Here is a 21,343-nt window from a genome sequence, read left to right on the forward strand (position 1 = left end):
ATAGTTGATTGCTCACATCATGGTTTGCTTAATAAAATATGAAGAATATTTTCTTTTATTGTAGGTATGCAATGCTAGATGCTCTCTCTCTCTCTCTCTCTCTCTCTCTCTCTCACACACACACACACATACATATATATAAGAGAACGTTACAAATGTAGTGACAATCATGACCCTTTAAGTTTTGTTTGTAATGAAACCTTACTATACTCATTTGAACATTTTCATTATAAAAGTGTGTGTGTGTATGTGCATCTCTCTCTCTCTCCCCCCCACTAAAGTGTTCAAGAAAAATCATTTTTCCATATATACAAAATTCCTTTTCTTGAATTTGTGAAGATTTGATTTGTCTTAGGTTTTTACACTTTTTTTCTCTATTATGGGATGGAATTTCTCCTTTTTCCCTTTCTCTCAACCCGCATCTATGAAATTGAGAACGACACAATATTAAGCTGAGATACATTTTTTCTGAACACTGCTCCATTAACATGTCAAATGTGTTCTAATAACCACTTAATTAATTACAACAAAAAATGTTGCCTTCTTGAGGCCATTGTGAAGTCTTCACCTTGTTTTTAATTGAGTTTCTTAGATCATCCCTCTTTTTTTTATATAAAACCCCATGAGTGTGATTGGTCTTTTTTTAAGGAATAAGGCTACGCTCTACAATGTTGCCATAATAGGCTCCTTACCCTAGACTTTGTGCTTTGTCCAATAGTCTCAATGGTCTCGCGCTGGGTGGGGGCCCTCTTGGCAGGCTGTCTGGAGATCGCATGTCAGATGCTTGGTCCATTTTGGTTGCAAGGGCTGGGATGCTCAGGAGGGTTCGACTGTGGTGTCACTGGTAGAAGGTGCTTTGAGAAGGGAGCCCTTGGCTGCCTCTCTCCTCCTGGGGACGTGACGAGTCCAGATGCAGGTAATATTTTTTCTCGAGGGGTTTGCAGTTACCCCCTTTCCTTGTGTAAGGAAACTCGCTCGCCTTGCCTTGCATGGTGGTTCTTGAAGAAGGGTTGTCAGATCTTGCTTCTTGACATTGTGATGTAGGCACGAGGTTTCGTTTACTGTGCACCCAGGTTTCTTTGGGGTTTGTGGAAAGTTGAGATGGGAGGTTGGCCCGCAGTGCTTGGACGGCCTGTGGTCTTGCTAGTTTTATGTGGGAATGACCAGGAATGTGATCTACTTTGCGGATGTTGGTCTTGTCATGTGGGGCGACTGGTGATGCTGCATGGTACCTCTCGTAGCTGCTTTGGTTTAGCTTTAGTTCTCACATCCCACATTATTATTGTCAACTCAGTGGACATGTTGGGTTGGGGTGAGAGTCCTCCCGACATGGTGACACCCCTCGGACGGATCTCACCCTATGATGGCTGGTCTAGCTCATCTTCGGCTTTATCTGGTTTGCTCGTCATTGGCATTATATGATGCTCTCAGCTTCTTCGTCCTTTTTTGGTCCTCTCGGTGTATCCATAGATGTGAAATATTGATTCTTTTTTTTTGTAAAGAGTCCTTTCATTTAAGGACTTCACAAAAATTATTTTATTTTATTATTTTATTATTTTTCATGCTTATTAAATATTTTTTAATGAAGATATGAGAATGTTTTTTTGTTTTATTTTTTCAATGTGTCTTTTTTTATTTTTATTTTTATTTTACCTCTTTTTCATTTTGTTTTGTTTTTAAATGTTAATGTGTAATGTGCACCTCTCATCTTATATGAATGGCGTGCATTGCATCCTTGACACAGAACTGCCCCATGTCTTAGGATCGACTAACCTATATCCAATTTTTGTTCACATGGAACCTTCCTCCATTTTGGTCTTCAAAGTTCTCATTTGAGTAGTTGCTACTACCACCAAGATCTGCACTTAACTAGCGTTTTTTCTAATATATAAACCATTTGTGATTATGTATGTATAATGGATAATATATATAATGCATATTTTATCTTATTATTTAACTAGAGGTTTTTTAAATATATAAACTATTTGTGATTATGTATATAGTATATTAGTTTAATTTATATATTTATTTATTTATTGAATCATAATATACAATGTGCACCTTTTACCTTGCTGGACTACATAAGTAGTCCTTAGTAAAGGGTTGGATTTTGGGTGTATCTTTGGACCATTGGATAAAGCTCGCAGACTAGTTCCACATAGCAAGCTAATGATAATAAACTTTTATTATTATTATTTTTTGCCCTTGCAAGAGGGTGTTTACATTTGTGGTGACCTCTCTTTTTAAAGAGGGGCATTGAGTATTGTGTCAAACATTATTTTTATGCTTTTAGAATATATTGTAATGTAAATAGTTCATTGTTAAACTTTTTTTCAAAAATCATAATATTTTTTCTTTGGCAAAGAAGACTCTAATTATGAAATTCTTCTCAATAACATCATAGTAGAGAGTTTGAGACTCTAGAGTCAATTTGTGAATCACTAGTGTATTAAAGATTTGGCCATATGAACAAATCTCAAACTATTTTTTAAAGCCAAGTCCTTTCACAAGGTAGTACTTGAAAAGCTTTTTCCAGCCATGCTCTCAAAACTTTGGCTAAGATTTGATCATGTGGTCAAATCTTAAACTCATTTTGAAAGTGAGAATTGAGAAATTCCCAAAGTCACTAATATGGTATTCAATAGCTTTATGTAGAGCGTCTTGAATTTTCACCTTGTTATTTAAGTGTAGCTTTTTTTAGTAAATAAACCATTTGTGGTTATGTATATATAATGGATAATATCATTTTATATTAAAACATAACAAAAATGCCATGTGATTGTGGAAAAGCCTGTCTCCATGCCTCCTCACCTTGTGATTTTAAGCCTTTTTTTATAAAAATGGCAATGTGAGCCTAACCTTATTGATTTTTTACAAGTTGTGGAGTAGTCCTTATCAAATTGAGGATCCACATCATAGAGATGCTTTTTTTATAGAATCTGATGCAATGTTCACCTTACAGTGCTCTTTCAATTTGCGAAGTTGAAAGAGGAGAAAACTTTTTATTATTAAAAAAGTAAAAAAAAATTAATTGCCTCAATCTTTTTGTGATCTTCTTTGCCCCCCCCGCCCCCGCCTCCGCCTCCTCTCTCTCTCTCTCTCTCTCTCTCTCTCTCTCTCTCTCTCACACACACACACACACACTCAATCACACACCACGTGACAATGCTTAAAACAACGATTTTGCAAGCCCAATCTACATTGCGTCCTTGTGAGAGAGAAGAGTAGATTCACAAGAGCCACTGTGTGTGTGTGTTTGTTTGTTTTTCTCTGACACTCACGCTGTGACTGAGTACTCTTTTTCACTCTCTTTGTGCGGTTGCGTGTGGGTATCTTTCTCTCACACACGTACGCGATCGTGTTGCCCTCCAGTGCCTTTATCAGGCTTGTGGCCTTTGCCCCTTGCCTTTCGCTTACTTAATCGTACTGACCTCGTAAAGTCTACATGTTGGCTATGTTGTCAAGCTTATTTTCATTGTACATGCTCATCAGCCTTCAATTGCCGTCCTTTTTCTCTACATGGTGGACTAAAATGGGGAATTAACAGTTCAAAGGAATGTTCTCATTTCAATTGGCAATGTGTTGGGACTTGGAGTTTTCTTGTGTGCAAATGGTATTGATGTAGTCAGCTCGCTATGTAGGTGCCTTTTGCCAACGGATTATTTAGAAGCTACTACAAAACATTATGAGTCTAGAGCCCTAGCGGTGAAGCACTTGTGTGATCACTCCCATTGGATGAGGCATTGGAATTGACCCCTTTGTGTCAAGTTTCTTCTCAGTCCCAAAATTTGTAAAAAGAGATGTCCCATCTTTTTCTCTCGAAAGGGGGGAGGGGGATGTGTGTTTTGCAGTCACTAAGTCCATTCGTGCGCACACCACAGTATGTATGTATTGAACTGTAGTCTTAGCCATCTTCTTGAGCACAAGGCTATGGGAGAACGCTTCGCGTCTGAACCCAAGTATCCGGAGGCCGTTTCGCACCTTCTTCGCCTTCTTTTCGAAGGCGAAGAAGGTGACCTTGGCTGTGAGTCGGCGTCTCCTCTCAGCCCAGCGTCTTCGCTCGCCTTTCACGCCAAGGCCTCCGAGTTGGCCTCCATTGTAAACCAGGACTCCCCTGGTTTATTCTTCAGCTCCGCCCACCACTTCTCCCTCCCTCCTTTCGAAGCTGCCTGGTCGTCAGCGATGACTGACGTCGAAGATCTTGGCTGTGAGTTGGCGTCTCCTGTCAGCCCAGCGTCTTCGATCGCCTTTCACGCCAAGGCTTCCGAGTTGGCCTCCATTGTAAACCAGGACTCCCCTGGTTTATTTTTCAGCTGCGCCGCCCACCACTTCTTCCTCCCTCCTTTCGAATCTAGCCATCAGAATTTTGTTCGTCCCCCCCAGAGCAGAGCTGATCTCATACAGAGCTTTCTAGCTCCGCCACCTCCCCGTGTGCTCATGCCAACACTCTCGCCCTTGTATCCACCAGCTGAGCAATATGGTGGAGGTCATCGTGATGGCCACAGAACAAATAATTCCCGTTACTTGTATGAAGACATCCATGATATGATGATAGAATGTGCGCATCAGCTTGGATGCGGTGATAATACAAACTCAGCTGTGGTGGGGCTACTGGGAAAAGTGAGAGAATTTGCGTCACCTAATGGAAGTGCAGCAGAGCGGGTAGCATACTACTTTGCAAAAGCGTTGGATGCGCGCTTGTCTGGGGGCCATCGGCAGCAGCAACGACCTGCAGGGCCTTCTCCTGACGACATATTGAAAGCAATTTTCATGTATATGACAAGGTGTCCCCTTGCAAAAGTATTCCACTATTTTCTAAAAGAAGTGGTGCTGGATGTGGCCAAGGGAGCAAGGAAACTGTATATTCTGGAGGATATAGTGACCACGTTTCCATATCGGTCTCTTTTCAAAGAATTGGCAGCTGCCCGCCCGGCCGCGGGGGATTCACCATCACCACCGCAGGTAATAATATACATGAGAGAGAGAGAGAGAGAGAGAGAGAGAGAGAGAGAGAGAGGCCTGTGAAGCATATGTTTGGATTTACGTCCAGGTTCACCTTATTGCAGCCAACATGTCCCAGTTTGCGGCAATCAGCGACTATAATTTTGTGCTTGAAACATTAGAGGAAAGAGGTCGTCAGCTATCCGCGTGTGCCTCATTATATGGGGTGCCATTCCAGTTCACAGCATGGACGAAAACCATGGAAGCCTTTGACTTTACACGCTTCGCAGGCTCAAATCGGCATGAGAATGAGAAACTCATAATATTCTCCGGCTACCCGGTGCACTTTGTCTATGACGACTTTTTGACCCCCCCAATCGAAAGAGTTAACCGGCTCATGAAGATGAGATCCCTTAATCCTGATCTCTATATTCAAGGCTTTGCTGTGGGCTCATACAACACAGCAAGCTTCCCTTGGCGCGTGAGGGAGGCTCTCTTCCACTTTGAGTGCTTGTTCGACATGCTGGACACCTTCACTGATAGAGACAATGTAGATAGAGGCGTATTTGAGGGTGAAATATTAGGCATGTCTATTTTGAATATAGTTGCTTATGAGGGTGCAAATGTGGTGCAACGTGTCAGCATGTACAAGGAGGCCCATGCCCTTACCAAGCAGGCTGGCTTTAAGCAGTTAATTTTGAGTACACGCATCCCAAAACGGATTCGTGACATACTCAATAGATGGCACAAGCTTTACACAATTGCAGAAGACCTTGAGTATCTTTTGATGGGGTGGAAGGGACGCATACTCCATGCGCTATCTCTATGGACAACTCCTGAGAGGGTTTTTGGCGAAGGATCTTTGCAAGTGTAGAAGGTGTAATCAACTCATAGAGAGATGCTTTGCATGGGAGTTTACCCAAAAGTTGATCAAGTTATCTGGTAACTCTCGAACCAGTCTTGTTAGAGGTGAAAATCCAAAAAGGGTAACCTGCAACAGCCATGAACAATTAGAATCAAGAAGCAAGAGAGTCAAGAAGCACAACGGGTATTGCGTGTGAGGATAAAAGGAAGCATACACCCGAATCTCGGGGCATGTAAAATTTTCTTATATCACGTGCGTTCACCAAAATGGATTAAAAGTACTCCTTATAGGCCTTATGTACACATATTTTTGTAAATTCACAAGAATATAAAATCTCCTCTGTTGAACGCATGTGCTATGTTATATATACTTTAGTGAACTCCTCGCGATCCGAACACTGGTGGGTTTGTGTTGGTGTGAGTGAGTGGTCGCCTTGAGCACCATCATAATGCATAACTGAGTGCTTAACCATGATATGGTTTAAGTTTATATCTTATACACAATTATTTCTAATAAATATAAATGAGCAGGCGATGTGTTTGTCTTCAGTTGTACATATTCTCAGGGAGTGTTATGTCATATGTGTTCTGCATTGTGTGTTATACGGGATACGTATAATACGCTTAAATCGGGTGTATTACACAACACCATTAATTAAATGGACGTATAATATGGTGCCACATCAGCAAAATCATCGTATCGATTAATTTCTATATTTCTATTAAAAATTATATATTGCTCTATATTAGCATGGACTGCGAGCCTTTTTTCATTGTGGAGTTGCCTTGATTTCAACGTAGAGGTGAACTCTAAAATCCGAAACCAAAACAAAAAAATTGGTTTGATTCAAAAATTGGTTGAGGTGTAAGTCTTGTGGCCACAAATTTTGCGGGAATGCACACAAGATATAAGAACATGTGTTCAACATACCTGGAAATGTGCTAGCCTACAAAAATCCCCCCAAAGGTATCGTTGAAGAGTTTCCTAAGTGGCCGCTTAAAGCAAAGACAATACTTGCCAAAGGAAAAAGGAAGGTTGGTCTATAAGTAGTTAACTCGTTGGGCGAGAGGGATGTGGAGATGACCTTTGAAGCTTAAATAAGCCAACCGTCCATGTATACTCCCTCGCTATTGCTGCATACAATCAAGCATCTGGGTGGTTCAAACCCCACATGCACCACTTCCCATTTCAAAGGATGCAGTGTAGCATCAGTTGGTCAACATGCATATAATACTTCTACTTTGTATCAAGCATTTGATAAGCAATGGTTTCTTGAGATCCATATCAAGTGGAATCAAGCTTTTGTAATCCATAATCCTTTCTTCAAGAATGATTTGATGAGCACAATGAAAAAAGGTTTTGTGGCACCACCTGATTACAACAAGATGCGTACAGAATATCTAGATAAAGTCTCAAAGGATTCACTGTGTTTTTTCGTACGATATGACATGAGTGTACAAGAAGGGGGGGGGGGGGGGGGGGGGGGGGGGGGGGGCACATAAGGGCTACATACAACAACGTGGGCCACCTCAAATACAATGGTTTTATTGAACAAATTGAACTAGCACACGAGTGATACACTTACTAGACATTTACCATTCTCTAGAACTCTCTTCTTCCCCTCCATATCTTGCCTCCAAACCTCATCCTCTTCGTATCCTATTGTGTTTTGAGGTTCTCTTGAGCTCATGGTATGTAATTTTTTCTTTGTAAATCTTCAACTACCATGAATGATCTCGTTGCTTGGCTACCTTTAGTGGTATCTCCTAATGATAGACCTGAAAAATTTGATCCACTTGTCTCAAAGAATTCCATGCCTTCCAAAATGGATGTCTCATGATTTGAGAGTGCTGGAAATCTTTCGCAAGAAAATTCTATTTTTCTACCAATTATCCTTTAATCCTTTTTCAGTTTGAGGTTCAGATGCTAGTGAGAGCAAGTGTGATGGCTAGGTTGGAGTAAACTCTGAGATTGGATAAAAAGATGATGATGATGATGATGTTAACGCTTTATATCTTACTGCTAGGGACTGACAAGTTTCTAGTAACTTAGATGTAGAAGCTTAGGCATACATTTGACTTTTGCACGTGATCATTAAGCATTGGATGAGTGACATGCTCTTTAGTATTCTAGTTTGTAAATGGGTGAGTACATTCATTGAACAGACTATAGCTTCTTTTTCAAGTTTTTATTTAAAAAAACTATTTTTGTTTGCAAATGGTCCTTTCATTCAAATCCCGAGATTTTCTTTTCAGTTTTTTGTTTTAAAATGGCAACATGAGGCTTGACCTTCTTGTTTTTGTTTTTTAGCGTGCTAAAGGCCTTAGTAGCCATATGGATGAAGGTCGTTACGTTCAATTTTAATTGTTAGACACATGTCTCTCAAGAGAGCTTAAAAGTCTTCGAGGAAAAGAGATCATGTCCTTTCAAACAAACATGCGTTCATTTTTTTGGCATGTTGAAAAAGACTTGTATTCATAGGATTTTGCTGACAAGATAAATGTTTTTTAATTATTTTGACTTGTAAAGAGTGTTTTTCATTTAAGGACTTTACAGAGATTTATTTTATTTAAAAAATTTAATTATTTTTTATGCTAATCAAATCTATCCTTTTTAACAAAGACAATAAAGTATTCTTTTGTTTTAATTTTTCATAGTGTCGTTTTATTTTATTTTATTTTGATTTTATTCTTTTCAGATGAGAATGTGCAATATGCACCTTTCACCTTATTATTTAAGTGAAGCCTTTATAAAATATTCGTGATTATGTATGTACAATGGATAATATAGTGAGCGTATAATGGATAGAATAATGTATGTTTTTATTTTACTTTGTTTTCAATTGATTAGGTCTCTCCAATCTCAGAAAATTAAGAAAAAATTCAAAACATCTCCGGTGCATAAGGTAAGGGTGAGTTTAGGAAATGAAAAGACCATGGAGGCGGAAAGTCAAAAGTCTTTTTGTGTGCATATAAATAGAGATGGTCGAATGCACCTTAATTGATTTTCTTTCATCTAGCGTTTTCAAGCTTTTAGAGCCATTAGAAAAACCTTTTAATTGATAATGTGCAATGTGTATCTTTCACCTTACAGAGGGTCTTTCCTAATATATAAACCATTTGTGATTATAGATAATATAGATAATATAATGTATGTTGTTGTTTTTTTAAAATTTTTTTTTGTTTTATTTTGTTTTCAAATGATAATGTTTAATATGCACCTTTCACCTTATTATTTATCTAGGGCCTTTTCTAATATATAAATCATTTGTGATTATGTATATATAGTGGATCATATGATTTTATATTAAACACAACAAAAATTCCATGTAATTATAGGCACTCATTTAAACTTACTCTCCATAAATCTCATCCGCTCCTTAACTTAGCAAGCCTTCATGCCTCCTCATCGTGTTTTCAATATTTTCATAAGATTGTTGCCCACATGCCAATGCATATACATCCACACCCACATGCCTTTTGTTTTAAAATGTCTTTTATGATCTTTTTGATGGGGTGGCTCCCTTGTTCGGTTGGTTTTTGATAGTCACTCATGAATCTACTGATACCCTGGCTTTGATTGTTGACCAAAGTTTTTTATATAATTTTTTGGTTTGATAATAAAATATAACTCACTATTGTGAGTATCGTAAAAAAAAATTAAAAATATATTTTGTTTAGCTTGAAATTTATCTCTTGAATTAAAGGGTTGCTTTCTCACTTGTTATTTTAAAACTTCTTTTTGTTTTAAAAAATGGCAACTTGAGTCTTCACCTTGTTGAAATAATTTTTTAATTTTCATAGACTCTATTGTCCTCACCAAATAGAGCATCCCCATCATGGAGATCTTTTTGGCATGCTTAAAGGTCTTAGTATCCAGATGGGTGAAGGTCGTCGAATTCTAGTTGTTAGACATCTGTCCCTTAAAAGAGCATTAAAAGTCTTGAAAAGAAAGAAATCATGTCCTTTCAAATGTTGTTTCCAAAGATGAATTCTTTTTTTTTTGGAGGAGGGCACAACAAATGATTTGAAGTTTAATCATAAGAATCTTTTTAAAACTTTTGAATTTTTTTTGTGTACCACAAATCATTTTAAAGTTAACAAATTCACTATGGCCTACATATGGCTATTTAAAAGAATTACATAATAAAAGGCTTCTTTGTAAGAGAGAAATGAAAGGTTGTTGTATATGTTTAGATGATGACATGGCTCGTGGAGCATGGTTCCTGTTGAAACTTTTTGTTTTCTTAATCTATTTCTCCACTCACTATTGTGAGTTCAACAAAAACAAAAGAGAAAGTTTAGTAGTATTGGTTTAAGAAGGCCATAGAGAAGTGGTGGAGAAAACGTGCATATCTCTCACCATCAAAAGTTTCACTATCACATTAAATGTAATATAATCTTTGTTTGCAATTTAGTTTTTTTAATCATCATATTATTAGATACAATACAATTTCTTCTTCATTTTAGTGTTTTTAAAAGGTGTCTCTTTATTGGTGTTGATGTGAGGCATTAAAAATGTATAAAGAAGATCCTCTCCTTCTCCCTCCCTCTGTGGCTAGAAAAATAGATTCTCCCTAAGTGGTGAGAATAAGGATAAACTTGACTTTCTTTCAATTTTTAAGTCAAAATTTGAAGCTTTTGTCAAGAATAACACTAAAACTTGTGTAAATTTCTCGGTTTTCTTAAAGACAAGCTCAAAATCTAATCGGGGATTTTACAATTTTAGCCAGTTAAAATACATTGGACCTTGGTTTTTTATTAACACTTCCTTTGTCTCTCTCTCTCTCTCTCTCTCTCTCTCTCTCTCTCTCTCTCTCACACACACACACACACACACACACACACACACACACACATATAGAGTGTTCGGAAAAAGTGTGCCTCAACTTAGCCTTGAGCCAGTTGAAAATCCAAATCGGTCGCCTAAAGGGAGGGGGAGAAGGAGAAAATCTGTTTGGAAAATTTATAACAATAGAGAAAAATTGCAAAAAAGACAAATAATTTTGTAAAATTTCCTCTTTGAATCTACCCCAAAGGAAATTTTCTATGTTTTTTAAAATGTTTTTTCTTGAACATTCACACACGTGTACACACACACAATTTATTACAGCTAAAAATATTACCTTCTTGAGGCCACCGTAAAAAGTTTACCTTGTTTTGTTTTCAAAACTCAAAGTGATGAGTGATTAATATTAGCAGAACCAAAAAATTATAATTTTAAGTCATGCTTGAGACACACCATGACATCTAAATATATAGTTCATTGTAATCTAAATAGTTCATTGTTAATTTTTTTTCAAACAATGTAATATTTTATTGCGATACCACATATCTTAAAATACTAGTGTCACTATTGTGAGATTTTAAGACGTGGTATCACAATAAAACATTGCATTTTTTTGAAAAAAAAAAGTAAGAATGAACTATTTAGATTACAATAGATTTCAAAAGCATAAAAAATAATGTTTGACACAATACTTAATGTCCCTCTTTAAAAACAGAGATACACAAATGTCAACACCCTCTCACAAGGGTCTAAAAATAATAATTATATTTTTTTATTATCATTAGCTTACCATGTAGCACTAACTAGCAAGCTTTATCCAATGGTCTAGAGATGCACGCAAAATCTAATCCTTTACTATGGACTACTTATGTAGTCCAAAAAGTAGACTAAATTCCACAAAAAAACACGCACATTTCATATAGGCAAGGCCACCCCTTTATATAGATTAGAAGTATTCTGAATTTCTAATTGCAAAAAGCTTTTCATTTTCTACACCCTTCAATTTTGCATTTTACATATTTTTAACGTGTTTTTATTTTTCCCAAACTCTGGATACCTAATCACTGTGAAATTAAGACATTTCATGAAGGGTTTTGATTTTTATTTTTAATAAATCCACTCAAAACTTTTCATGAAGAGAATTAACCAAAAATTATATAAAGAATTAAAGTATGCTAAATTAAAAATTCAAAGTTTTATATACTTAATCTACTAAAATCTTTTGATGTCTTCCCTAGATGGTTTCTAGAAAGATGCTTTCTCTATGTCACTTTGTCTCTAACACTGTTATAGGCCTATGGCACTAGAAATTGACTCAAAGATATGCAAAGCATTATTTTTTACTGGAACAAGCCTAAATGTTTCAAGATGGCAAAAAGTTATCACAATTGTTGGGGACAATCTCACAAAATTCCAGAGAGCAAAGTGGAGAAGACAATTTTTAGACAACAATTTCAATCTCAATAGGGATAAAGTTTGTGTACTAGGCTTAGTTAGCATGTAGATAATAAGCACAATTACTATCTAGCATCCCAAAATGATCCAATTTTGCCAAAGTTTCCTTGCACTTTGCTTCCACATGTTATAATGAACCCATACATAAACTAAACCAGAGACAAAATATTTTCACCTTTACACCTGGTCAAAAAATGCATCAAAGTCTCTCATTTCCAAAATAGATCCCAAGGAGCATTTGGAGAAACCAAAATTCACCAGAACCACATTCAAAGATTCATCTTCTCAAGGACAACAAGTGTGTATAGACAAAATGTTCAAAAGTTGGAAAACTAGGGGGGAAGATAATAAGCGCGATTAATATCTTCCAACTCCAAATTAGCTCTACTTCATAAATTTTTGAAACAACTTGTTACACCATGTCATCACAAGCCCATCCACCAAGTTTGAGTAAACTTAGACATCTAATGTATATCTTTTCATACTTACCCGGTTTCATAGTCATATGTTCCAAAAATTGCTCCATCTCTCACTCCACTAATCCAAATTCTTCCAAAAGCCAATCAATGCCTATTCATAATTCCCTTAACCCATTCATAGAGTCAAAAGTCAAAAAATCATGCAAAAATCTAGCCTTAGATAGTAAAGTTTCTTATTATCCTCTGCTTATTTTTTTTTGTCCAAATTGGCATTTTTTTAGTTGCACCATGTTTACTTAGCTTAAGTAACAAGCTTTAAGTATCAGAATAGAAAATGGAAAATTTAGGGTTCACATAAAGAATTGCACATATATTTCTAGTCTGAATTTTACCTAATAGGAAAACATGTGGTCCCTACTTACAGGTTCATCAATGCAAACATCCGCACGGCTAGCCCAAAAGAAGAAGACCTTGAAGCAATGGCTCCAAGAGTTCCCGGCCTACCAGCTGGAAGAAAAAGAAAAATCAATTAAAGTAGGAAAGAAGAGTTATATATTAGAAGCCCACTAATATGATCCACAAATAGGCCAAACACCCCATCAGATTGTATTACCAGCACTTCCATTTCATAGCAAGGAGACCCCCAAGATATACCACATCCAACCATGTTGTTGCCTCTGCCTTCACAATGGTGTTAAACTCAAAGTAGACATTGGCCATTGATCATGCCCATTATGTGCCCAACACTTTAACAAGCACCAAGAAGAGTCATGGTGTTTTCTACATAGGGGCCCCATAAGTACTCACTAGAATAGCCTATCATGCGGTGGGAATGACCGCTTGGCTGATTGCTGGTGTAAGTAATGAAGAGGAGGAGGAGGAAGAAACTGAAGTGGCAAAATCCAAATCTTGCAAGACTAGATCTTTCAAGAGCTTTAACTCACCATTGTGATCGCCCAAATGGAAAGAGCTAGAGACTGATAGCCTTTCTAAAGTTAGACTCCTAGAAAATCAAGAATTTGATGGACATGACCAAGAAGAAAAGGAAGAAGAGCCGATTCCTTCAAAAATAGAAGAACAAAAGAAAAGAGTTGCCAAAGGTAGACAAAAAATGGATGAGAGGAGGAGAAAAAGAGAAAAAGTGCCCCCATCAGTGCAGATTGAAGAACCTTCTCAAAGGGCAACTGGACTACAAAGGGGAAGAGGAACCTTTGACTTAATAAGAGGATTACAAGGCAATTTAGAAGAGTAATGGCAACCTAATCCTCGACAGCTTCAAACTAAAACTCAATTATTTGACATGTAGATGACCCATTGGCTAGGTTAGAATACCTCTATGGCCTAGAAGAAAGGACAAGATCATAGAAAACTATTGAAGGAGAATACAAAATGGCTCAAATTGAGGTACCCACCACCATAGACACCTCAAAGGAGCAAGAAACTACATCAGCATCTACAACATCTAGAAATATAGATACGCGTGTGTCTACCACTATATTGCAGACAAAGCAGCCAACTTTGTCACCAATACAAGAAGATCCTCTAGAAGATTATCTACCTACTGATACAATTCCAGATCAAAGTCACAATGAGAGGATAATGGGGCACCAAAAGCACAAAGTCCAAGGGAAGTGATTTCAAACAAACATGAGGAGAAAGTGGAAAGCAAAACTGAGCATGTAGAAGTTTGAAGGGAGGCAAGTACATCCACTACCAAGAAGATGGCTCCTCTCTAGAAGAGGTAGAAGATTATGCAAAACGAATCCATTCCATGATAGAGTTGTTAAAAACAAAAGTAAGCACTCATCAACAAAGCATTCAAACTTTAAATAATACAGAGGAATATTGGGCCACAAGAGTCGAGATAACAATGAGTATAATAATATGCATGATCAATCACAAGAACTAACCAAGGACCTACAAGCTAAAGATTAAAAGCATATAAAAGAGGTACATACGATGGCCGCAATCATGGACCTGCTATCTACTACTACAAAAGAGCAAGAATAAAAGCTACAAGAGGCAAACAAAGCTCTTTTGGATACTAAATGTGCATGCATAATGGCTGCAAACATAGTTGGAAGTGGCTAACCTACAAGTAGTTCACGCAGAAGCCAGAGTGAAAGACCAAAAAAAATATTATTGCCAAATTAAAAGAAAATCTCATAGTCTTGACACTACAAGGCTCGAACGTGGCCTATTAGGCATTGTAAAGGGGGAATGATAGTATGAACCTTGTCAATGCTTACAATGCTTCACTAGAGTAAGCAAATGTAAATGCTTTCTAAATGAACAATGTTTTGTCTTATAAGACTAATCCTCTTTTGTGCACAAATTTAAATAGTATGCATGCTTAGCATCATGTTTGTGATGACGCCGTTACTGAAACACCAAGGAGAATTTGTCAATCTACTTTTGGAGTATGATATGGACTAAAGAGCAGACATGCTTGCGGCAGCTACATCTCCCAAGCACCAAATGGACTAGTCATCCATTCTGGAATGATGTCGCAAGGTGAAAAGGGATCCTCTACCTGCCAAGAAACGTAGACTAATGACTAAGACTTTATCCCTTCTACCTCTCACTTGAGGAGGAAGAGGAAAAGAGGAAGTGAAAAGATGATAATATTCCCAAAACGTGAGTGTGTGAGAGGTGTATACCCCCCAAGCATAACCCTTTCTTGCTTTGGGTGAGCCCCCCCCCCCCCCGCTTGGCTGAAGATTCAAGCTTATTGGACCCCTCTCCCCGTAGCCAATCACATGCAACATGCATTTCAAGCACATGGGTAGTCTTTGGGCAAGTGTCCTCCTTATCCCTTTGAGAGAGAGAGCCTAAAAATATCTATATATTTGTTGAATGGAACTAGAATCTCATTGGATCCCTCTTTAGCCCAGCCAATAGCATTCCGACACACCATGTTGCTAAGCATAGGGAGATCCTTGTATGTGTCCATGTGCCCCTTGAGAAAAGGGGTGCCCTTTGGGTGAGTGGGAGGTTAAGTCAAAGATTCCCCTAACTTTGGGGCTTTCCCCCTCTTTTGTAGGGTCTATTTTTGACTCAAGCACCTTACCCGACATGCATGCGAAGCTTCTCAAGCACCTTACTCATCAAGCATGACAAGCACCTCAAGCACCTTAGTCATCAAGCACGACAAACACCTCAAGCACCTTAGTCATCAAGCACGACAAGCACCTTGGTCAGCAAGCACGACAAGCACCTCAAGCTTAGGTTGGGTTCCCACCTCAAGCTCAGCCCTAGCTTGGACTTTTAACACTAACCATTGGAGGTCTTTAATGAAGCTAACCCTAAGGTCTTTTAAGCTCCATTAGATGCACGTTTTTCTTTGATAGACTACCTCCTTTTGGACCCCTATTGAGATGTAACCATCTCTCCTCTTGGTCCCTTGCTGAGATAAGTCCAGAAGCACTTATTGAAATTTCTCTTTGGTAGACCGTCTCCTTTTCGATCCCTATTGAGATGCAACCATCTCTCATTTTGGTCCTCTGTTGAGATAATTTTAAAAGCATTACATATTTCTCTTTGGTAGGCTGTCTCCTTTTGGACCCCTATTGAGATGCAACCATCTCTCTTTTTGGTCCCTTGCTGAGATAGGTCTAGAAGCACATGTCTCTATTCTAACCCTTGTTACCGTTTATTCTCCCACATTAAATGATCAGTTTAACATGAGAAAATCATTTGGGTTAGCTAGATATTAGATTTTGTGACATTACCTCTCTCTTGAAATCATAGTCGTCCTAGACTATGAGGTAGAGAAGATAAAGCCTAGTCATTTGGTGAAGAATATAAGGCAATGTATGTGGTGAAAAAGATATATTTAAAATTTCTATTTACAAGTCTGTACGAACGCTAGCAAAAACCATATTTAATTTCCTTTTGTAATTAAAGAGCAATTTTTAAGCAAACCCTTTTAATAACACTCTTGAAATTTTTGACCTTCATACTACCGGAAAAAAAAACTTAAGAAGGGAGATGGGCATCAAATCCTTTTTTTTTTTCAAAACTCACAATTGTGAGTGGATGTATTAAAATGTCACCAAGAAAAATACAAATCAGCCTGCATAGAGAAGGATTCAATTAGCAAACATCAATTTCAAAATTCAAAAAAGATGTGTGGGAACAAGGGAAAAAGGAGAAAAGATGAGAAAGATAGCATGAAACTAAAGAAGAGCTCAAATTTCCTCTTTCAAAAAGCACACATAGTTTTATGGATGGTTCTGATACTTCAGAACACCCAAAAAATACAATCAAGTCCCCACCCATTTATTTGGTAGATTCATGGACCGGGCTTGTCAGTCCAATAGGTGTGTAGGTGATTGCCGATGAGAGGCGTACCACTTATCTTATTTTTATAGCAGTTGTGCAACGATTGGCCACTGTGGGTGCCCATGTATGAATGGGCCAAACTCTTATTAAAGGTCCATTTGACATAAAAATCCTCTACCTTGAGGTGTTAGCTAAGAAGTTCTCTTGCTCCATCTCTGTCTCCTCCTCCTTCTATGTGTGTGTGTATGCTAGAGAGAGAGAGAGAGAGAGAGAGAAAGATGCCCTTACATCCTGTTAAAGCGACTCAACCATTTGAAAAATGGGGTTTAGACTTTGTAGGCCCAATTAGTCCGACAGCTCATAACACTCAATCTTGATATATTTGACATTGACTATGTGACAAAGTGGGCGGAAGCCAGAGCACATAGTCAATGGCACCCGAATTACAAGATTTGGTTGTTGGCACCCGACGCTACTGTGGGGGTCCTTCCCATGTGGCATAGCATGCAAGGCAAGTCGGGAAATCAGTGGTTTACATGTAAGTGTGCTATAGATAAAGTCCGTTGAAAAGAGAAAGTTGCCAAAAAAAGACCACTCACCCAATGAAGGGGCCGTTTTTTGCTATTTTCGGTAGATTTTGCAGCGAGAGCTTCAAGAACCAAGAAGAGGAGGGCTACCTAGATGGTTGCGGAGAACTTAGAGAAGAGCATTGGACTGCATCTTTGGAGAATCAAGCTTGCACTTCCCTCCTTTTGCTATCAATTCCTGATCCCCTTTTTCTCTCTATTGTTTTCTCTTCTATAGTTGGTGTTGGTGTGTGTGTGTGTGTGTGTGTGTGTGTGTGTGTGTGTGTGTGTGTGTGTGTGTGTGTGTGTGTGTGTGTGTGTGTGTGTTTGTTGCCCCGAGGCCGTTCTTTTGTGTGGCGTAGAGAGAGAGAGAGAGAGAGAGAGAGAGAGAGAGAGATAGAGAGAGAGATAGAGGGAGAGAGAGCAACGTCTTGTGTGATAGTGGTGTGTGAAATTGAAGCGGTGTGGGTGCTGTGTGAGTTTGGATTATGTGAAGTGTGTGCACGCTTGTTGATAAGCAGTGGAAAGGGTCTGTTGAAAATTTTGTTATATCAAAGGTGTTATTGAGTGGATTAGGGTGTTGTGATCATCTTGGGCTATAAAGAGGCAATATGTGAGTGTTTTTTGGTGTGTTTTCATTCCCCCTTTCCGACGTGCTTTCTGATCGATGAGGTAGTGTGTACGAGATTTTAGGCATTTTGTTCATAGATTACACATTCTTCAAATATGAACTATGAGGCACACACAGTGCTCATGTATGATTGTGTGATTTGAGCACAACTTATTGCGGCTATGCTATGTATTCATTTGAGGATACATTGTGAGCTTGGTACAACTCGTACGTATCATATTCATAGGTTTATAGGTGTTTTTGGACATGTATAGGTCCATTAAGCCACTCATTCAGATTCACTGACTTGGATCTACTTATTATTGGTCTTAGAATCTTTTGGTTTTGTGATTCTTTGATAGCACTAACTCTTAAAGAGATTTATGTGTTAACTTCACTTTTGGGAACTTGTAATCAATTGTTTCTCTAAAATATGGCATCTTTCTAACTTTGGCTAGATTGGTTTGTCTTTTTTGGTTCTAAGACTTTGAGATGGTCAACCTAAGTTTTAGATCATCAATTTGCAATATTGTGGCTTTTTTAATGCTTTGGTTTCCCTTAGTTGTTTTTGGTCGACATAGTTTCTCTATTAGCTCTCCTAAGTTGTTGACTTTGGGAATACTCTCTCCATTTGAGTAGTTTTGGTCCCACTATCTTAAGAGCTCAACTATGGTATGGTTGTAGTTACAAAACCAAGCTTCTCAAATCACTATGAAGTTTTTCAGACAAGATTTGGTTTGCTTATGGATGGTTTGACAAGTATGAACTCTTTGATATAGTAAAAGGTTACTTTAAAAAGTAGTTTTTAAAGATCATCTTGTTCCTACTCTGACAATGTAATTTTGGCAGGGTTACTTTAACTCAAATAAAATGAGAATTACTTGAGATTTGCTAATACTTTTATTTTAAGTGCTATTTACAACAATAGCTAGTCTAATAAGTTTTAATTTTGACATGGATAACAAGTGATAGGTTCTTTGACACCTGCCATACGTAGCCAAGTATAACAAAATTTGTTGTCTTGACTATATGGATGCAGGTGAGAATTCTATCTTTGATTAAAAAGGTTTAGCATTGCTATAGTTTGACCCTAAAGATCCTTGCTGACTCAACTTGGATGACTTCGATAGCTCTATTACTTTTTTATAGGATCATTGGAATGATGCCTCCTTCTTATTATATTGTACAAAAATGAATCTAAGACTAAGTAATTTTTGGACAAATTATTGTCCAATTATCTAAATCTAGTTGTCTTTTGAACATTATGTTCTTTTGTGTATATGTATTAGGTTTAATACAAAAACACACGCACATCCCCCCCCCCTCCCGCCCATAGACACACGCTTCGACGGTTTTCTCGGACCCGGCATCTCGACCTCCATTTAGCTAGAGAAAGATTGAACAAGGTCAACACAAGCTCTCCTCTAGCCCATATCTAGAGTGGCTCAGCTCCACAGTGTCTCCTCGGCGACCCCTCCACGTGCCTTGATTTGGCAATTCTACTTCGATAGTTCCCACTTTCCGGATGTAGCCACACACACCAACACATACATCTTTGATGGACCATTTCAAAGCAACCACAAGCAAACACAACTTTTTGATGGCGTTTGTGCTTTTTATTCTTGATCAATGTTGGTGCATATAAAATTGGTCGATGCTATAAGGAGTACAATGCAAGGTTATGTGCACAGGGGCATGCCAAAGAGGTAAGGAGGATCTAAAGGTGAAGGGCAGTGGACATGTATTCTTTATGTGTTTTTTTGAACCAAAGTGATCTACTATGGTGTCTATCAAGGGTGTCTAGTTGAAGAGTGGAAAGTGCAGAAATGGAAATTCCATCGGTGGCCCTCAATGTGTTCCCCAAGCCCAAAAGAGGGCTCCTCAATCAGAGCTATGAAATGCAAGTTATGGCAGTTTAAAGTTTAAAGTGGTTTGCGGATCCCCGTCGGATGGGTCGATTGTAGATAGTTGGTCAAGGTGGATATCAATGCATGGGCTTGATGTGCTTGACTTATGATGTATGTCGGTCTTTTCGGATCGGCAATTGGGTTCAAATGGCCAAGTTATGAGCAATTAAATTTTCATCAAGGGCATGTTATGTACCATTTGACTACCTCAGTATGCATCCCATCATGTGCTTTATTGATCTCATTAGAGTTTGCATGGGTACTATGCATCATAAGAGGCCTACCAGAGTTGATGGCATGTCAATCGAAGCCATGGATACAAAGATACGGCCATTTAAAGGTGGTAGACAACTGCTACAGAGTGGTAGCATATGATTTTTTGCTGATTTGCGGGTCATCTTTTGAGGAAACATGAAATCTTGAAGAGGGAGCCAATGGTGCAAGCTAAAGTCAGTGCTTGGGGCTTATGGTGGAATTTCACAGGGGCTTCAATGGGTGAGCAGGAAATGGTGGAGGATCAATGGTGCTTGGGGATTATGGTGGAATTTCACAGGGGCTTCAATGGGTGAGCAGGAAATGGTGGAGGATCAAAGTGGATACTAGGGAGGGAATTTTTTGAAGTTTGGTGACGGGTTTTGAGAAACAAAAAAGGTTCAAATTAAAGGAGGTGGCTCCCTTGGAGCCACCATGTGGTGCAGGCAATGAACCCGTAGATGAAGGCATGGCTTAGTAGCACGGGGTACTTAAAGTGGAGGGAGACCCTCATTTGACTAACACAAGGAGGAAGAGTGGGAGGCTATGGAGCTCCCCCTTCTCCCTCGTAGGCCTCTACATGGGCAATGAGCTATGGCACTATTGCACGCTTGTGGCATTGATTGTTGGTCATGAGAAATTTGGTGGTAGTTATGGTCGCATGGGACTGCGATAGTAGTTGATATGGCACCCTAAGGCATTGTTCGCACTCGGGGGGTCCTTGAGTCCCTCCCCTTTTAATTGAGGACATAGAAGCTTGTATACTTGGGGGCATTGGAGCTTGACATTATTGTGGGGGTCCTTTCCCTGCGGAGTAGCGTGCAAGGTGAGTCAAGAAAGCAGTGGTTTTCATGCAAGTGTGCTAAAGATAGAGTCCAATAAAAAGAGAAAGATACCAAAAAAAGACTACTCACCGAATAAAGGGGCCTTTTTTGGTTGTTTTTGATAGAGTTTTGCAATAAGAGATTTCAGAATTCAGAAGAAGAGGGTTGTCTAGATGGCTGCAAAGCAATTAGAGAAGTGCAATATACTCCAACTTTTGGAGAATCAAACTTGCACTTCCGCCCTTTTGTTTTCAATTCTCAGTCCCCCTTTTGCTCTCTATTGTTTTCTCTTTCTCTGGTTGGTGTTGGTGTGTGTGTTGCCCCCAGGCCATTATTTTGTGTGGTGCACACACACACACACACAGAATAGTCTTGTGCGGTGGTGGTGTGTGTAATTGAAGTGGTGTGGGTGTTGTGTGAGTTCGGATTCTT

At 38.6% G+C, this 21,343-nt stretch overlaps 1 protein-coding gene and 1 pseudogene across 1 annotated transcript; one reads left to right on the plus strand and one right to left on the minus strand.

Annotated features, from left to right (window-relative positions):
- Nucleotides 1-656: 656 nt before the first annotated feature.
- LOC147464253 (uncharacterized) lies at nt 657-6,489 on the minus strand (annotated as a pseudogene).
- LOC147464254 (scarecrow-like protein 14) lies at nt 3,862-6,132 on the plus strand. Its single transcript, XM_086508647.1, has 2 exons — nt 3,862-4,962; nt 5,051-6,132. Exons 1-2 carry the CDS (start codon nt 3,883-3,885, stop codon nt 5,813-5,815), a joined length of 1,845 nt encoding a protein of 614 aa, XP_086364773.1. The 5' UTR covers nt 3,862-3,882; the 3' UTR covers nt 5,816-6,132.
- Nucleotides 6,490-21,343: the final 14,854 nt, after the last annotated feature.

This window comes from Adiantum capillus-veneris, chromosome 1 (genome assembly GCF_014529385.1).
Source record: "Adiantum capillus-veneris isolate H3 chromosome 1, ASM1452938v2, whole genome shotgun sequence".
In the NCBI taxonomy this organism is placed as follows: domain Eukaryota; kingdom Viridiplantae; phylum Streptophyta; class Polypodiopsida; order Polypodiales; family Pteridaceae; genus Adiantum; species Adiantum capillus-veneris.